Here is a 15,379-nt window from a genome sequence, read left to right on the forward strand (position 1 = left end):
GTAACAGCTCACACACAACAGGGCACAGAAGAACAATTTGGAAGGATTGGGAGAGGAGAGGCATCCAATGCATTCTACAACTACACATCTGTTCTGGAATCAAGGTCATTCCTAAATTCTGTACTACACAGTTAGGTTAATTTCTGGTTACCTGGAGGACATCCTAATAGTTCAATTCAAAAATCTTTCACTAATAACTGGCTGGCGTGCTTGACCTCTTTCAAAGCTCTTTTTACCTACTAGTTACATGCAGCTGTCAATGGGCCAGACATCTACGGCATTTAATACTGTCAAAAGAACACTATGTACATGTTTGACGACAGATAATGCTAAGTATTTAAAAATATACCTACTTTTGCAATATATTTACAAATATTACAAAGCCAGCTAACTCTAATTAAGGGTTTAAAAAAATCAGAACAAAATACCTGTATGAAATTTAGATACTAGATTTTATAATTTTCATAAAGTGACAAGAGGACAAATATATTAAAAGGCTAGAGAACATATTTAAGGATACAACACTTTCACCGAGTGATAAACACTGCAGAGTTTTACCAATGAATGTTGTGCAGTCAAACAGATACAGATTCAAGGCATGGTTCTACACTTGGTACATTACAGAGAGGAGGGAGCGGAGTTGGACGATACAAATCACCTCTTTCCCTATCATAATCATGTAATATGAACAGCTGTGTGCTATTTATATAAATCATAACATATTCATCATACATACTATCTTTACAAATCACTAATTTTAAAATGTTTTGACTACAATCTTTGAGATGCAAAGCATTCGGTGTCAGCGCTTTAAAGAGAATATTGTTTTACCTAGCTAATCAAATCAATGCTTTGTCTTCAGACAATCAAGCTAAACCAACAAGCCAAATTAAACCTTATCCACATGAAAAAGTTGAACGAGCTTGAATTGTTCAAGCTACAACTGAAACAAATTAGCTCAAGAGAGTAATTTAATCTACATCAATGTACAAAGTGACTGAAAGCAGTCTCCCAACTATCAATAGTTCTTCAGCAATTCAAGATAAGAAAACTTGTTATCTAACTTATTTTGCCTCAGAAACTAGCCAACAAATTCCGATAGACTTAATACAGTTGAGGAGCTATCAACGTTTCCATTTCCAGAGTTCCACAGAGAACTGATGGCCCACAATGGATGCAGGGGAACAGCCAGTCATTCATTTCAACGCATGCATTAGCCTTCAAGGCCAACTTGGACTGAATGGGTGGTTACACAGAAAAGCTGGAGAAACTCAGCGGGTGCAGCAGCATCTATGGAGCGAAGGAAATAGGCAACGTTTCGGGCCGAAACCCTTCTTCAGACTGATCAGGGGTGGGGGTGGGTGGGGACAAGAAAGGGAAAAGGAGGAGTAGCCGGAAGGCTGGAGGGTGGGAGGAGACAGCAGGGGAGCTGAGGAAGGGGAGGAGACAGCAAGGACTAACAGAATTGGGAGAAGTCGATGTTCATGCCCCCGGGGTGCAGACTCCCCAAACGGAATATGAGGTGCTGTTCCTCCAATTTCCGGTGCTGCTCGCTGTGGCCATGGAGGAGACCCAGGACAGAGAGGTCGGAGACGGAGTGGGAGGGGGAGTTGAAGTGCTGAGCCACCGGGAGGTCAGCTAGGTTATTGCGGACCGAGCGGAGGTGTTCGGCTGAATGGGGCCCAGCTGATAAATACATTTTGAATTTAATTCCAGGAAACCCATTATGCATTCCAAAATAAAAATGGATGTTGCAGATATTAGGGTGTGTATGAAAGCAAACTCAACCTGTGATTCCAAGAAAAAGATTTAAAAATTGGATCTTCTACAGAACATAATGAAGACTACATTGATTAGCTTCCTTTTTCAGGACCAGCAGTGACTCTCAGAATGCAAACTGTGAGAGAAGGAAGGGCAACCCATAAAGTGATACTGACAACAACAGGAGATACGCAAAAAAGGCCAAATATAAACAGGCGCAATACATGTATCACAAAGGCCAAATAAGGCTATCCTTCCAAATAATGAAGATCTGAAGCATCAAATTGTCCTCTTAGCATGCAAGACATGCTTCTAGCCAACAGTCACTAACAAAGAGGACCTCAGCAAAATGCAAATCTATAGTGGCAGGACAGATGTTTAGACATACAGCGCAGAAACAGGGCCTTCGGCCAACCGGGTCCTCGCTGATCAGCGATCCCCGCGCAATAACACTATCTTACACCCACTAGGGACAATTTTTACATTTACCAAGCCAATTAACCTACAAACGTTCTTGTTGAAGAATTGAAATGGAGGAAATTATGAAGGCTCTGAAAGGATACAAAGAGGCAAACGCCTAGGATTGGATAGTATAAAATGGATGGACCTAGATTGGCTGGTGGGACACACTGCTCCCAAATCTCTTTATTCTGTGGTTTGAGGCGGAAACCATTCCAGATACACTCAAAACATCTAACACCCAAGATGGAGAACGAGGAAGCGGCAAAAACCATTGATAATTGAAGGCTCTTCACCATAGGCCGTGGCTGTTGAGGCTTTTTGGTTTACCAAAAGCATGGCTAAAAGGCTGAGCAAGACTGTCAGTATAATTGCAAGGCTGAAGGAAGAACACTACCATCCTCCAGAACATCATGAAAGGGTCCAAAGAGAATCATAAAGAACCTACAATTGTCTTTGTGGAACCAGCCAAAGCCTTCGACTCTTTCGGGCACAGGTTTACTGCTCAAATCACCAGAGGATGCAAATGCTGCAGTCGGCAAAAACAAGACCGAATCTAATAACATCACGAGTGGCGTCAAGCTGGGGAACCCTGTCACTGATTTTATTCAATACTGCCATGGACCCTCCAATCTGCATGCTCCAGAGCTTAGGGAAAGGAGTGCAGATGAAGTTGGAATAACCAAAGTGTTATCTGCACCACTCTAGGCTTCACGGACAACATTGCAATCCTGAGTAACTCCAACTCTGCATTGGAGATTATCAAGACCCTACAGGTCTGGTGCTGAAGCACGGTTTGAGAATAACGATCATCGCTCGCTAAGGCATGGATGAAAAAGAGTGGGAAATACTGACATTTTATGGACAGGGTCAGGGAATTGAGAGGAGGACAGAAAAGAGGAAAACGAGTGAAGAACTTTCTCTTGTTGAAGTTCTTGAAGATTAACAGATACAGACTTTAGCAAAATTTTACAACCCGCCAAACGATTGGATGTTTTAAGATAGTTTATGAACCAATAGCTTTTTGGACGAAAGACTACACCTGAATAACACATAAAGTGATGTTACTTGGTAACTATCTGAGAGACAGACATGCCGCAGCGTTCTGCTGTGGAGAAGGGACTCCATGCTTGGTAAAGAGTTAATCCAACATCGCCAAATTATTCAAAGTAAGTCCTGAATAGTCAAGATCAAGTGATGCCAGGACAACGACTTGCCCACAGCACCGGCACCCAACTCAACTTGACTGAGCACTGCACCTCAACCACAACAAGACTCACTTGTGCATATCCTCTCAATAGGTGTAAAACTTTGAAATATACACCGTCTGAGTGACTAATAGCATGACAATAAAAAGGCAAGGAGGTATTACAATGAATATTTGATGACTGAGATTATTGAAATGCAAATTCAAATATCTAAAGAGAAAACTGGGGAGAGAAATTGTACGAAAGACCCAAGATACCTCTTTGGTCCTTATCCAAGAAAAGCAAATCGCCTTGTTAATAATAGATTTACGCTATAAAAGACTCATCAACAAGCAGTACCAACAAATGGGAAAATGAGTTTTGAATGAATTAGTACCAACAAGTGAGAAAAATATTAAGTGTCCCCTAAATCATGCATTATTGACAGCTTCACTGGCACCAATTAGTGCAGTCTTTAATACTTCACTTAAAATGATTACAATAATTAACTCAAACTAATTAACGAAGAGAAAAAACACAAGGGTCCAATTATACACTAAGAATATTGCAAGGTAATAATTCCATCAACTGAGATCAGTGACTTTGTTTATCCATCCAGCCTATGGCTAAAAGTCATAAACAACTGCACCTTCCAAAACAGAAATTTCAATATATATATTTATCAAAAATTAGGTGGTCAATGGAAGGCGAAGCCTGCAGTCATACAGACAACAGAGCGAGAAAATAATGCATTTCAAGTCATCTGTGGCACGGATCAGTGGGAAACCCATTGAGGTTATGATTTTCAGTAATAAGTTGATAAATTAAAATATTTTTGTTTCTTTCAGCTGGAATCCTCCACCAGTAGAAGTTTGTGCACAGGTTGGACACCCACTGTTGATCCTGGACTGCTGCATTCTGAGAACATGGTCAACCTACATGCGTGCTGAGTTCTTTGTCTGCAACCCCCCCCACCCACACTTTCCAATCATCTGCACCTTCAATCAATCTACATTTTTTTAGTGTAAAAATCACTACCTTTGATTGGCAACTGATGAATATCTGGATGGCATTATAGAATGGATTTGGCTTGTTAAAAACTGCTGCAGTGTGGTTTGTCAGTGTTTAAGTATGCAGTAACTGGGGCCAGCTTCCCAGATCAAAGTGCAAGCAAGTCTTGACATGTCCAATTTCCCTTTGCAGCTCTCCAAATACAGTTTTAAGGCAAACACTTGGAATGTCGCAGCCCACCACAGAGAAATGCTTCTGTTGCATTGGAAGCAATTAAGGGTCGAGCTATCATGATGAAAGGAGGGTTTGGAAAAGGTTAGATGTACCTGAGGTAGTTAAGGCTCCTGCTGTATTTACAAAGCTTAAAAACTACATTCAACAAATTTCTTAGGATGTGGACTGAAGAATAATTCTGGAGCATTACCCAGTCCTTTGACACATTTAAAAATAGTACCCAGTAAAATAGTGCTCTTTAGTAGAAAGCAAATCACGCAGTGAAATTTAAGCCTTTTTTACACTATCACAATTGTTAAAAATTCAATTCAAAAATATTAATGCAATTTAATCAGAATTTTGACGACAGCTCTCCCCGTTAATGAACATTTATGTAACAAACGTTTCTAACAATGAAGGGCAGGGAACTCAATTGGAAACAAGCTTTCAAGCATGAAGGAAACTAGCTTTCAAGCACCAGCAGGGGCAGCACACGATTGGCAGCCCCGCTAACAGTCTGTTATTTCGTCTTTTTTTTAATATTAAGTGTGTGTGAAAAGCCTGTGTAAATGTTCTCCGGTTTGTTTTATGTGGGGGTCAGAGGAAACTTAAAAAAAAAGTTTCTTACCACGCCAGAGATGCGATTAATTTTCTGATCGCATTCTCCGGTCGCTCTGTGGCCTACCATCGATGGAGCTGACCTTGGGCCCCATCGCGGGGGGCGTAGACTTACATCGGAGTCGATCGCTCCAACCACGGCCTGCGGACTTTACAGCGGGAGCTCGCAGTCTCGGGAGAGGCCGTGGATATCGGGAGCCCCAACGTCGCTGGAGGTTCAACCAGCCCCGACGTGGGGTTCGATCGTCCGGCGCGGGAGAGCTGACATCCCCCTGATACAGCTCAGGTTGGCTACGGGAGTCAAAATCATCCCGTCAACCCGATCATCCCGATCAAGACCCCCGACCGCGGGAGAGCAAAGGGAGGAGATCGAACTTTTTCCATCTTCCATCACTGTGAGGAATGTGGAGGAGTCACTGTGATGGATGTTTATGTTAAAATGTGTTTTGTGTGTTCCGTTGCCTTTTATTTGTATGACTGACCAGGCAAATTAAATTCTTCGTATGTTGTAAAACATACTTGGCTAATAAAGTATTATTGTGATTGTGAATCTATAAAAGCTAGCAACATTTAATGATTTTTCGATCAGGGTAATGGGGAGGTGTTTTTGAGATAATATAAACTGTATAAAAACGGGGGCGGGGGGGCGGTGGGAATCTCTCGAGCACTCGCTGTCATTCATCCTGCTCCAGTGGCTTCTGGAGGAATGATGTTTATCTGAGCTCCTCAACATTAGCTTGGTTACCTTCATCCTTACATAAGGGTATTGCGTTGCTTCTGATCTATTCTCACCATCCAAGGTAGCTGGTATCTGCCACAAAGTTTAAAAGTTTACTATACCTTCATAGATATGAATTATTGCTTAACAAAGAGTGCTTATAGGAACCTAACCACTTTTAACAGAGAGGAGCTGTATTACTAACTCACTGGTGGATTCACCCATTCACTATATAAAATTCAAATGATTTTGTGCAAAACAAGCTATCAGAATTCACTCCCAATATCAGGTGGCTCTTTTCTTTAAAAAAAGTCTTAGGAGCCAGACTGGTTTGAGTACAGTGCCATAAAACTGACAATGGAGGTTCTTTGCAACATCAGAGGCCCCCTAAGTTGTAAGGATGGTTTATTGAAGCTGGCACTAAATAGAAATTAGGGCGACTGACTCAAATCTACTCTCTGCTCTCACTGAGTCTTCACTGAAGAGGTGAAAGTATCGTTCAAATGGCAACATCATCCTGATCCAAGGGACGGAATGCTGCTGCTCTGAGGACATCGAGAGCGTGGACCAGGATCAGGGTTCCCGTCAAATGCTTCCACCGTTTTGTGATAGGATGCTTCATTTTATCCAGCCCCATGTGCAGCTCTTGAATCACATCTCTGTAGCTGTCGCCGATTTGTGCGCTCCATGTCAGCAGGAAGTCATAGGCTGGTTTCCACATAGCCTGGAAGGGAATAAACCAATTAGTTCTGCTATTTTCTATGACAGCACTCGATTTGGGCTTTTAAAATTAAAAAAAAAATACATTGCAACCCGTCAAATGACAAAGAATATTTCCATTGGATCGCCTTTGCAAACCTTTTAACTTTCTATTGGCAGCTTGGAAACCTCCTGGAGAAAGATGCAACCAGGCTAACGTATGGATTGAAGATATACACAAAAAGCTGGAGTAACTCGGCGGGTCAGGAGGCATCTCTGGAGAAAAGGAATAGGGTCGAGATCCTTCTTCAATCTGAGAGTTAGAGAAAGTGATCCGCTGAGTTACTTCAGCTTTTAATGCCTATCTTTGGTTTAAACTAGCATCTGCAGTTCCTTCCAACACATAACGTATGGATGAATTGAGTCAACGGGTAAGAATTTGTTAGATACACAAGCTACTTAAAACTGGGGGATAAAAAACGTCTTGTGCTCTTCTGTTCAGGTTGGAGCAGATTTTACACAAATTCAACAGGTACAGGGACTACATGGGCTACTCATGCTTCTTGCGTAGAAATATCTATTGGTGCAGTAGTTTCATGAGGTCATCAGGATATTCACAATTAAAACAAAAATTAATTAAGATTATGGGAAACTCCACTTCCCACATTAACTGACAGTAACATTTCCCGAGTATACTCATGGCATTGCTGTTCCCAACAGCCAAATACCCATAACCTTAAATCGGCACTAAGGTTGCCTAATATCACACAGAGAAGCTTGAAGTCCAATCCTGAGCTTTGGGTTCAAGTGCAGATACAACTATAGTCAAAATAATCACCGCGTCAAGTTGTTTCTGCTCAATGTAAGTATGCTATTACACATCTGCACAGCAGGATTTCATTGATTAGTGGTTATTTTGGGGCATCCTGTATCCTCTGATGAATTCCTGCCTCATTGACCAACCTGTTTATCAGTGACAGGATGCAAAGGTCAAACAGAGGAGGCCACTTACAAATTTTGGCTAATGTTACGCAAGTTCACAAGTCAAGTTAATTGTAAACATCCTATTGACCGTAAGAAAATACTGCACCGAATTTAAGCAGGAGAGAGTACAGAGAAGATTTACGAGGATGTTGCTAGGACTTTATTCCATGGAGTGCAGGAAGCTAAGGGGTAATCTTATAGAGGTGTATCCAATCATAGCTAGGTTGAATGGAGTGAGCATTGTTCTCAGGGTAGAGAAATCAAGAACTACAGGGCATAGGCAAGAGGCAAATGAATCAATATGAAACTGAGGTCATAAGGAATAGGAGTAGAATTAGGCCATTTGGCCCATCACGTCTACTCCGCCATTTAATAATGACTGATCTATAGCTCCCTCCTAACCTCATTCTCCTGCCTTCTCCCCATAACCTATGACACTGGTACTAATCAAGAATCTATCCATCTCTGCCTTAAAAATATCCACTGACTTGTCCTCCACAGCCTTCTATGGCAAAGGATTCCACAGATTCACCACACTCTGATTTCTCCTCATCTCCTTCCTAAAATAAAGTCCTTTAATTCTGAGGCTATGACCTCAAGTCCTGGACTCTCCCACTAGTGGAAACATCCTTTCCATTTCCGCTCCATCCAAGCCTGTCCACTATTCTCACTATTGAGGGGTAACTTTTTCCATACAAAGGTTAGAAGATATATGGAATGAGCCACCAAAGGTAGTAGTTGAGGCAAGTACATTAACAACGTTTAAAAGGCATTTGGACAGTTTCTCGGATAGGTTTAGAGGAATATGGGCCAAATGCAAATAGGATTAGCTGTGATGTTACATTTTGGTTGGCATGGACATGTTGGGCCAAAGGGCCTGTTTCTGTGCTGTGTGACTCTACCTGTGGTGAATAGCGTGACAGAAATACCAGTTTATTTTCACTGTGTCCGAGACATTGGCTTTAGGCTAAGAGAGCATGTAATCAGTCCAGCAACAAAGAACCATCTGTAGCAGGTCTTATACAGGTTCAATCATTCAACAGCTGTCCAGGATTAGTAAATGACCCTGATTGTTAATGTTGAAGGTCAAACGCATACATATCAGACAGAGCAGCAGACCGAGCACATTAAACAACGCTAGTTAAAATTGTAGCCAGCATGAGATCCATGATCTTTGGAGAAAAAGTACACATCACCCATTCTTTGTCTGCATCATTTAAAATCCCTTGCCTATTGTTTGTAACACAAACACATACAAACAACTCACCCCTGAGGTGGGAAAACTATGCAATATACCTCTTACATATCTGGATATTCAAAGAGGAAGTGATGCAGATCAGTACAGCTTTCAACACTCGGCTGAAATCAGAAAGAGCAGCTGGCAGAGTTTGATGAGAGGATAAGGGAGACAAGCAACAAAGTTGCTGAAATGGTCCACGAAGCTCAGGAGTAATTAGGGTGGCAGAATGGTAGAGCTGCTGTCTCACAGTGCCAGATACCCAGGTTCGATCCTGACATCGGGTGTCATCTGTATAAAGTTTGAACGTTCCCCCCTGTGATTGCCTGGATTTCTTCTGGGTGCTCTGGTTTCCTCCCACATCCCAAAGATCTGAGCTGCTTCATCCCTACGATCCTGCTCGGTGCCTCAGGTCAGCTAATCAGCTGCTCCTGGAGGTACCGAGGTCTAAGCGGAAGCTCAGAGGGGATAGAGCCTTCTCTGTTGCTGCTCCGACATTATGGAACACTCTACTTTGCACATTAGACAGGCCCCTTCACTGTCCATTTTCAAAGCTAGTCTTAAAACCCTTTTCTATTCCTTGGCTTTCGCCCCTGCATGAGATTTTGCTCTTGTTTTAGTGTTTCTATTATTGTTTTTTTATTGTTTTTACTGTCTTTTAATGTTTTTATTGTTTTGTTTTATGTTTATGATTAGTCATGTACAGCACTTTGTTGCAACAGTGGTTGTTTTTAAAGTGCTCTATAAATAAAGTTCAGTTCAGTTCAGTGAGATAGTGGCAATGTTTTCACAAGTTATTTTATTATATTTATCTTGTTCTGCACACTGACCACATGACTGTTCACCAATCATCTAGTTTTGTGTAGGAAAGAACTGCAGATGCTGGTTTAAATCGAAGGTTGACGCAAAATGCTGGAGTAACTTAACGGGACAGGCAACATCTCTGGAGAGAAGGAATGGGTGATGTTTCGGGTCGAGACCCTTCTTCAGACAGTCCACAGTTTTGTAACTTGGAAGATCAGTTGACATCCGTGCAAAGAGAAACAGCAAATGCTGTTGGTGAACAACGTCTTTTCAGAGCACTTTTTTACTTTCAATGTCTCCAATTGCAGTTTAATATTTTTTAACTCACAAATAACCACCTTTGTTAAAATCGAATGGTTTGCGTTGGACACAGAATTATTTTGCTCTAGACTCTGCATAACTTAGGACACTTTCATTTACCGGTGTTTGCAGTTGCATTTCAAAGCAAACTACTAAATGTGGAGAGGTCTAACAATGGACTTGAATGTCATCATGAACTAAATTGTCCCTGTCTTAAACAATGACATAACACACCAACTGGAAGGTCTCATAATCTGACTGTGACACTCTTTGGATGGTAATTCTCATTGAAAGGGACGGCCTCTTAATATCTGTGTTTGTCAAACCTAGACTTGGATAGTCTTTCAATGATACTTTATTGTCACGTGTACCAAGGTACAGTGAAATGCTTTGGTTTGCATACAACGCGGTAAACATACGTTAAGGAAACATGGAAGACTTTGACATGGAACTACTATTTCAGAAGATAACCCATGCTAAATTAGTGGACTTGTTTAGATAGAAAAAAAGTTATTTGAGGATCAATAGGTTACGACAGTGTAGAGAAATTATAAACTGTGTCACTAAATCAAACTGGCAAAATACTGGCAATTTAACATCTTGAAAAACATATCAGATTCAATAATCAACCAGAGGAACAATGAATGAAGTTGTAAGATTGGAAGAAAGATACAGTGGATAAAATGCACTCAGACAACAGACACTAAAGTCAAAGTCGGCTTTAAAAAGTGAGTCTATCAATGCCGTGTTACAGAATCTAGAGATGGGCCAAAGAGCCTATTTCTATGCTGTCGAACTCTAGGCAGTGTGAGTGCTGGTTGCTCCAACACTGTCAAGCTCAATTTCCTCACCTCAGTTTCCACCACTCCATTTTTGTCCCTGTGGGGAGCTTCATAGGCGTCCATCTGCTGCTTGGACACTCTGGCCAGTTTGTCAGCTAGCTCACGCCATCTCGAGGCCACTTCCACGGCAGTAGTGAGCAATACGAAATCCTGAATAAGCCTGGCAACCAGACCCTGGCAGTCCAGCTTCAACAAGGCCTAGAAACAAAAGGAAGAGTTCATCAGATCATCAAACAGATGAAAGGCTCCTCTGGCTCATCACGCTCAAAGAAATCATCATTCAAACACTTTCAACCATTCCCTCAATCTCCTTGGGAAAGATAGGGAAAGATCTCCGAGTCTATAAAAGATACTTGCAACTGCGCAGTCCCTTCCACAACCTCCAGACGTCCCGAGGGACCTTATGGCCAACAGAGTATTAACGCTAAGGTGTGGCTGGTTGTAATGTAATGTAGTAATGTAGAGACCATGCAGCTCCGGCACGCAGCAGGGTGAGGGAATGAACAACTGGTTTGCTTTGTTAAATGGAGACACAGACGCTGGAACAGTGTTCTCCCTTTCGAAGCGGGCGTAGACGGCATCAAGCTTGTCTGGGAGTGTTAATCTGTAGAAGTTTGAGAACATGTCTCCTGGTCATGCTAAAGGTCTGGTGCTCGATTGGCTCAGGCACTGCTCCAAGAGGCAGAGCCACAGAGCAGAGGAGCAGCGGTGAAGGACATTAACAACATTGCTTGGCCACATCGTTCCCTGAAACTCCAACCAGGCGCAGCCACCAGGAGAATGGGCCCTTATGACTTAGTTAGGAATCTACATTTTCAACAACTTAGAACTTGAAGGGTACAAGATGGTGCTGGAAATGTGATGACCCTTGTGTACTGTCAGTGTAGCGACTATATTACTCTCTTGTACTTATGTATCACTATGCCAATGTGCAGTGCCATTTTTACTGACTTGTTTGCAAAAAATGGATTTTCACTGTACCTAGGTGCATGTGACAATAAAATACCATTGGAAACTGGACCAAAAATACGAGCTACTTGAGGACCTATGCGGAACATTGCCTCCATAATTACTGCCTGATACACTGAGCTCTTGTAGCAGCTTGTTCTTTGCTGTTTTATCAAAATTGCTTGAGAAAGTAACAAGAACATCTCTACAAGTAACAAGATATCATCATGGAATCTTTTGTGGCCTCTTTAAAGACCAGAAAGGGCAATTGGTAACATTTCTCCAATTGATGTAACCTTGTGAGACTGCAGCACTTTCATATTGCTTCAACCAACTGTTAAAGTGGGTTCTAGTGTTTGAGCTCTGGAGTGCGAAGGAGAGGATCAGGGATTAAATCCTCGGAAGGCATCCCCTCCATTGATGAGTCAGATGGTAGTTACATGACTCATGTAATTTATGGAAAAACACTTGTTATCTACATCTTGTAATCCCTGCCCCACCTTCGTCTCAAAAGCAAATTGAAAGTCATCACCCATTACACGTCGGCAATTCATTCTCCAGGAAATTCATTTTCTTCCCATGTTAATATTGTCCACACATGCCCTCTGCTCCCTTACCTTAGAAACATAGAAAATAGGTGCAGGAGGAGGCCATTCGGCCCATCGAGTCAGCAACGCCATTCATTGTGATCATGGCTTATCGTCCCCTATCAATAACCCGTGCCTGCCTTCTCCCCATATCCCTTGACTTTTAACCGAGAACAATCTTTCAACAGGGCCACTCTGCCCAAACTTGTAATTATTTGATAGAGCAATGTCAGGTCTCATCAAAATCTACCCTGTTCTGAATGCCCTTGAGCCAAAGCCTTGAGCAGCTGAGGTTCTTAAAGCTATCAATCATTCAGATCTTTATCAATGGTCATTCGATCTAACACCAGGTGGAGCAGCCCAAGATAAAGTAAAATCAGCAGTTGGTGATTTTGTCAAAATGATGATTTGTGGCTTGTAAGTTCGTTCCATACATGCACCCCAATACTTGTAGTCTACAGTTTCCCTCCACTAAAGCCATCCCCTGACCTGTACAATGAGATCTATTTCTCACTCAAGTCACTAACTGGAACTTACATTACATATTTACGGGCCCACAAAATGTAACAAAATATTAACCTGACAAGCACCAGTTTTCATTAGTTGAGTCATTACGTCTTTTTCTTTTACTCATGCAAATTATGTAACACAGAGTAGGTTTTGCACCTACCTGCCAATGTACCAAATATACCCTCAACTTAAAAAAACATCAAGCTGGAACTCCTGTTAACTGCAACCCTTTATTTACGAGGTTAAGGCCAAATCGAACTTTGCAAACAAAACCAATAAAAATCTTTTATACAATTTTTTTTTTTTTAATAAGTATTGATTGTTAATGAATAAGCAATACTCCCTGACAATTTTGCAACATTATAAGGTAGAGAAACATGTAAAAACAAAGAACTGCCGATGTTGGTTAATACAGAGAAGGTCACAAAGTGCTGGAGTAACTCAGCAGGTCATGCAGCATTTCTGGAGAACATGGATGACGATTTTGGTTGAGACCCTTCTTCAAAATAATTGTAGAAGGGGGGCACGGGGAGAGAGAAGATAGCAGGTGTTGGACCGGTTTGAAAAGTTATGGATTGTGAATCCATGGGGAGGAAAGTAGTGGGGAGGAAGAAAAAAAAAATAGGTGGGGTTAGGGGTGGGAAAGGGTCACATCTACCTCTTGACCGTACATTTGGGAACAATCCTAACATTGTTATTAAACTCGCCGACAGGGGAGGTGCTGTCGTAGTCTGGTGGGCTGACCTCTACCATGCGAAAGGCCAGGTGCCAGCTCTTTATCCCGAAAAGCTCCGTCACAGAGGACTCTGTGATTTACGGACTGTTCCCAGGTACACATTCAGAGACTGTCATCTAGTGCTGCTGGAAGTTCATCAACTCGGTGAAGGACGCTCTTTGGTCTGCCCGAGCGTTGTTCACCACCCAGCAGAGCGAGATGTCCGTCAGGGAATGTTGCCGACTGGCCCGCTGCACTGCAGGAGTACGTGCTGAGGGACTCACTGATGCTCGGCGCAGCCAACGCCAAGGCTCGGTGGGGGAGGGCCACGGTCTAGGGTCCTTCTGCTGCTGGGCATGTGGGGCACGGTATGGGGGAGACGCCCCTCAAAATAAGGGACGGTATCCCACGCCAGAGGGCCACATGAGTGGCGCAGGTGGGGGACAGATTTTTGTGAAATTTGAAAAATGTACACTGTATTGAACAATTTGTATAGCCTCCGAAAATGTCGGATGAAATTTTTGCACAGTTCACGTATTGTATATATTTATTACATGAATAAAGTCTATTTTGAAATTAAAAAAAAAAAAAAAGTGCCAGCTCTCAGCCACCTCCTCAAACATACCCCTTGATCATGCCCTCACATACGAATACCAGGTCATTATCTCCCAAATTATTTCTGGGAGGGTGGGGTGGGTGATGGGACGGTGGTAAATAAACTAGAGGCAAGAAAAGGCCAGAACATATCAGAGCTGGCAACAGATGACCTCAAGAAGGGTGGAGCCCATAATGGCCCATTGTTGGTGGGGGGAGGTGTGATAACAAGAGGGATACAAGGATATGACCAGCGGAACCTTCTAGTGGAAGACTAGAGTGGGGGGAGGGGAGGAATGCAGTAGTTACTTGAAATGAAAGAAATCAACGTTTATACTGCTGGGTTGTAAGCTACCCAAGCGAAATATGAGGTGCTGTTCCTCCAATTTCCGTGTGTTTATTCATTGGTCACACGGTTCTCCTGTATAAACCGGGCTGCCAATCTACAGAAGAATGACAGGAAATGGCTGAATGATTCCAAACAAAGAGAGGACTGTGCGGCTCCGTGCTCATTGTTTGTTGAGTGAAGATTTTACTCCTCCCCCTTCTCTCCAAGGGAAGAGTTCACTGAGGCTGGAATATGAGAAATTATCTCCAGGGGGCTGATCTCATGAGGGATGTCATCACCTGTGGACCCACGACTCAGAATGACACGCAGTGTGCAAATTAGGAAACATATCTTGCCTCTCAAGTAGATGACTAGGGTAACTCCCACTTTTGAAACAAAGGCCGATGTTTCAAAGCATGGCACGGCGGAGTCTAATGATGCTGAAAGTAACAATATTCAATATTTCGGATAACGTAATTGTAAACTCAGAATATTCGCAGTTCAGAGTACTGATACATCCTATGTAGAGATTACCAGTCTATAGGGATCAGAGACAATCAGGGTTAGTCCCTACACAGAGTTGGGTCACCGTCTGTACTGACCAAAACAGGCTGGATGATTTGAATAACCAAACACATTGAAGGTTCAAAGTTAGTGAGAGAGAAAAAACTTGGGTCTTGGCTGTATGACTGCTTCCAATGCACAACAGCATTGTAACAAGAGGTTACTTTATCCTCTGAAATCAGGCTGCTTGTGGCAATGTTTGCAAGTCTAGGGAGGAATGTTTTTGATCACTTTTTGAACAATTCTTGGATATAGACACAAAATGCTGGAGTAACTCAGTGGGGCGGGCAGCTTCTCTGG

General features: G+C 42.4%; 1 protein-coding gene across 3 annotated transcripts in view; it reads right to left on the reverse strand.

Moving 5' to 3' along the window:
- Positions 1 to 1,672: 1,672 nt before the first annotated feature.
- Positions 1,673 to 15,379, reverse strand: part of LOC129698980 (SH3 domain-binding protein 4-like) — a 76,770-nt gene continuing 63,063 nt past the window's right edge. For all 3 annotated transcript variants that reach the window (XM_055638522.1, XM_055638523.1, XM_055638524.1), the window contains exons 4-5: positions 10,843 to 11,031; positions 1,673 to 6,691 (exon numbers count right to left, since the gene is read on the reverse strand). In XM_055638522.1, the coding sequence (XP_055494497.1) occupies positions 6,467 to 6,691; positions 10,843 to 11,031 (414 nt within the window). In that variant the 3' untranslated portion in view covers positions 1,673 to 6,466. The remainder of the gene's footprint in view (positions 6,692 to 10,842; positions 11,032 to 15,379) is intronic.

The sequence above is a fragment of the Leucoraja erinacea genome, chromosome 7 (genome assembly GCF_028641065.1).
Source record: "Leucoraja erinacea ecotype New England chromosome 7, Leri_hhj_1, whole genome shotgun sequence".
Classification (NCBI taxonomy): domain Eukaryota; kingdom Metazoa; phylum Chordata; class Chondrichthyes; order Rajiformes; family Rajidae; genus Leucoraja; species Leucoraja erinaceus.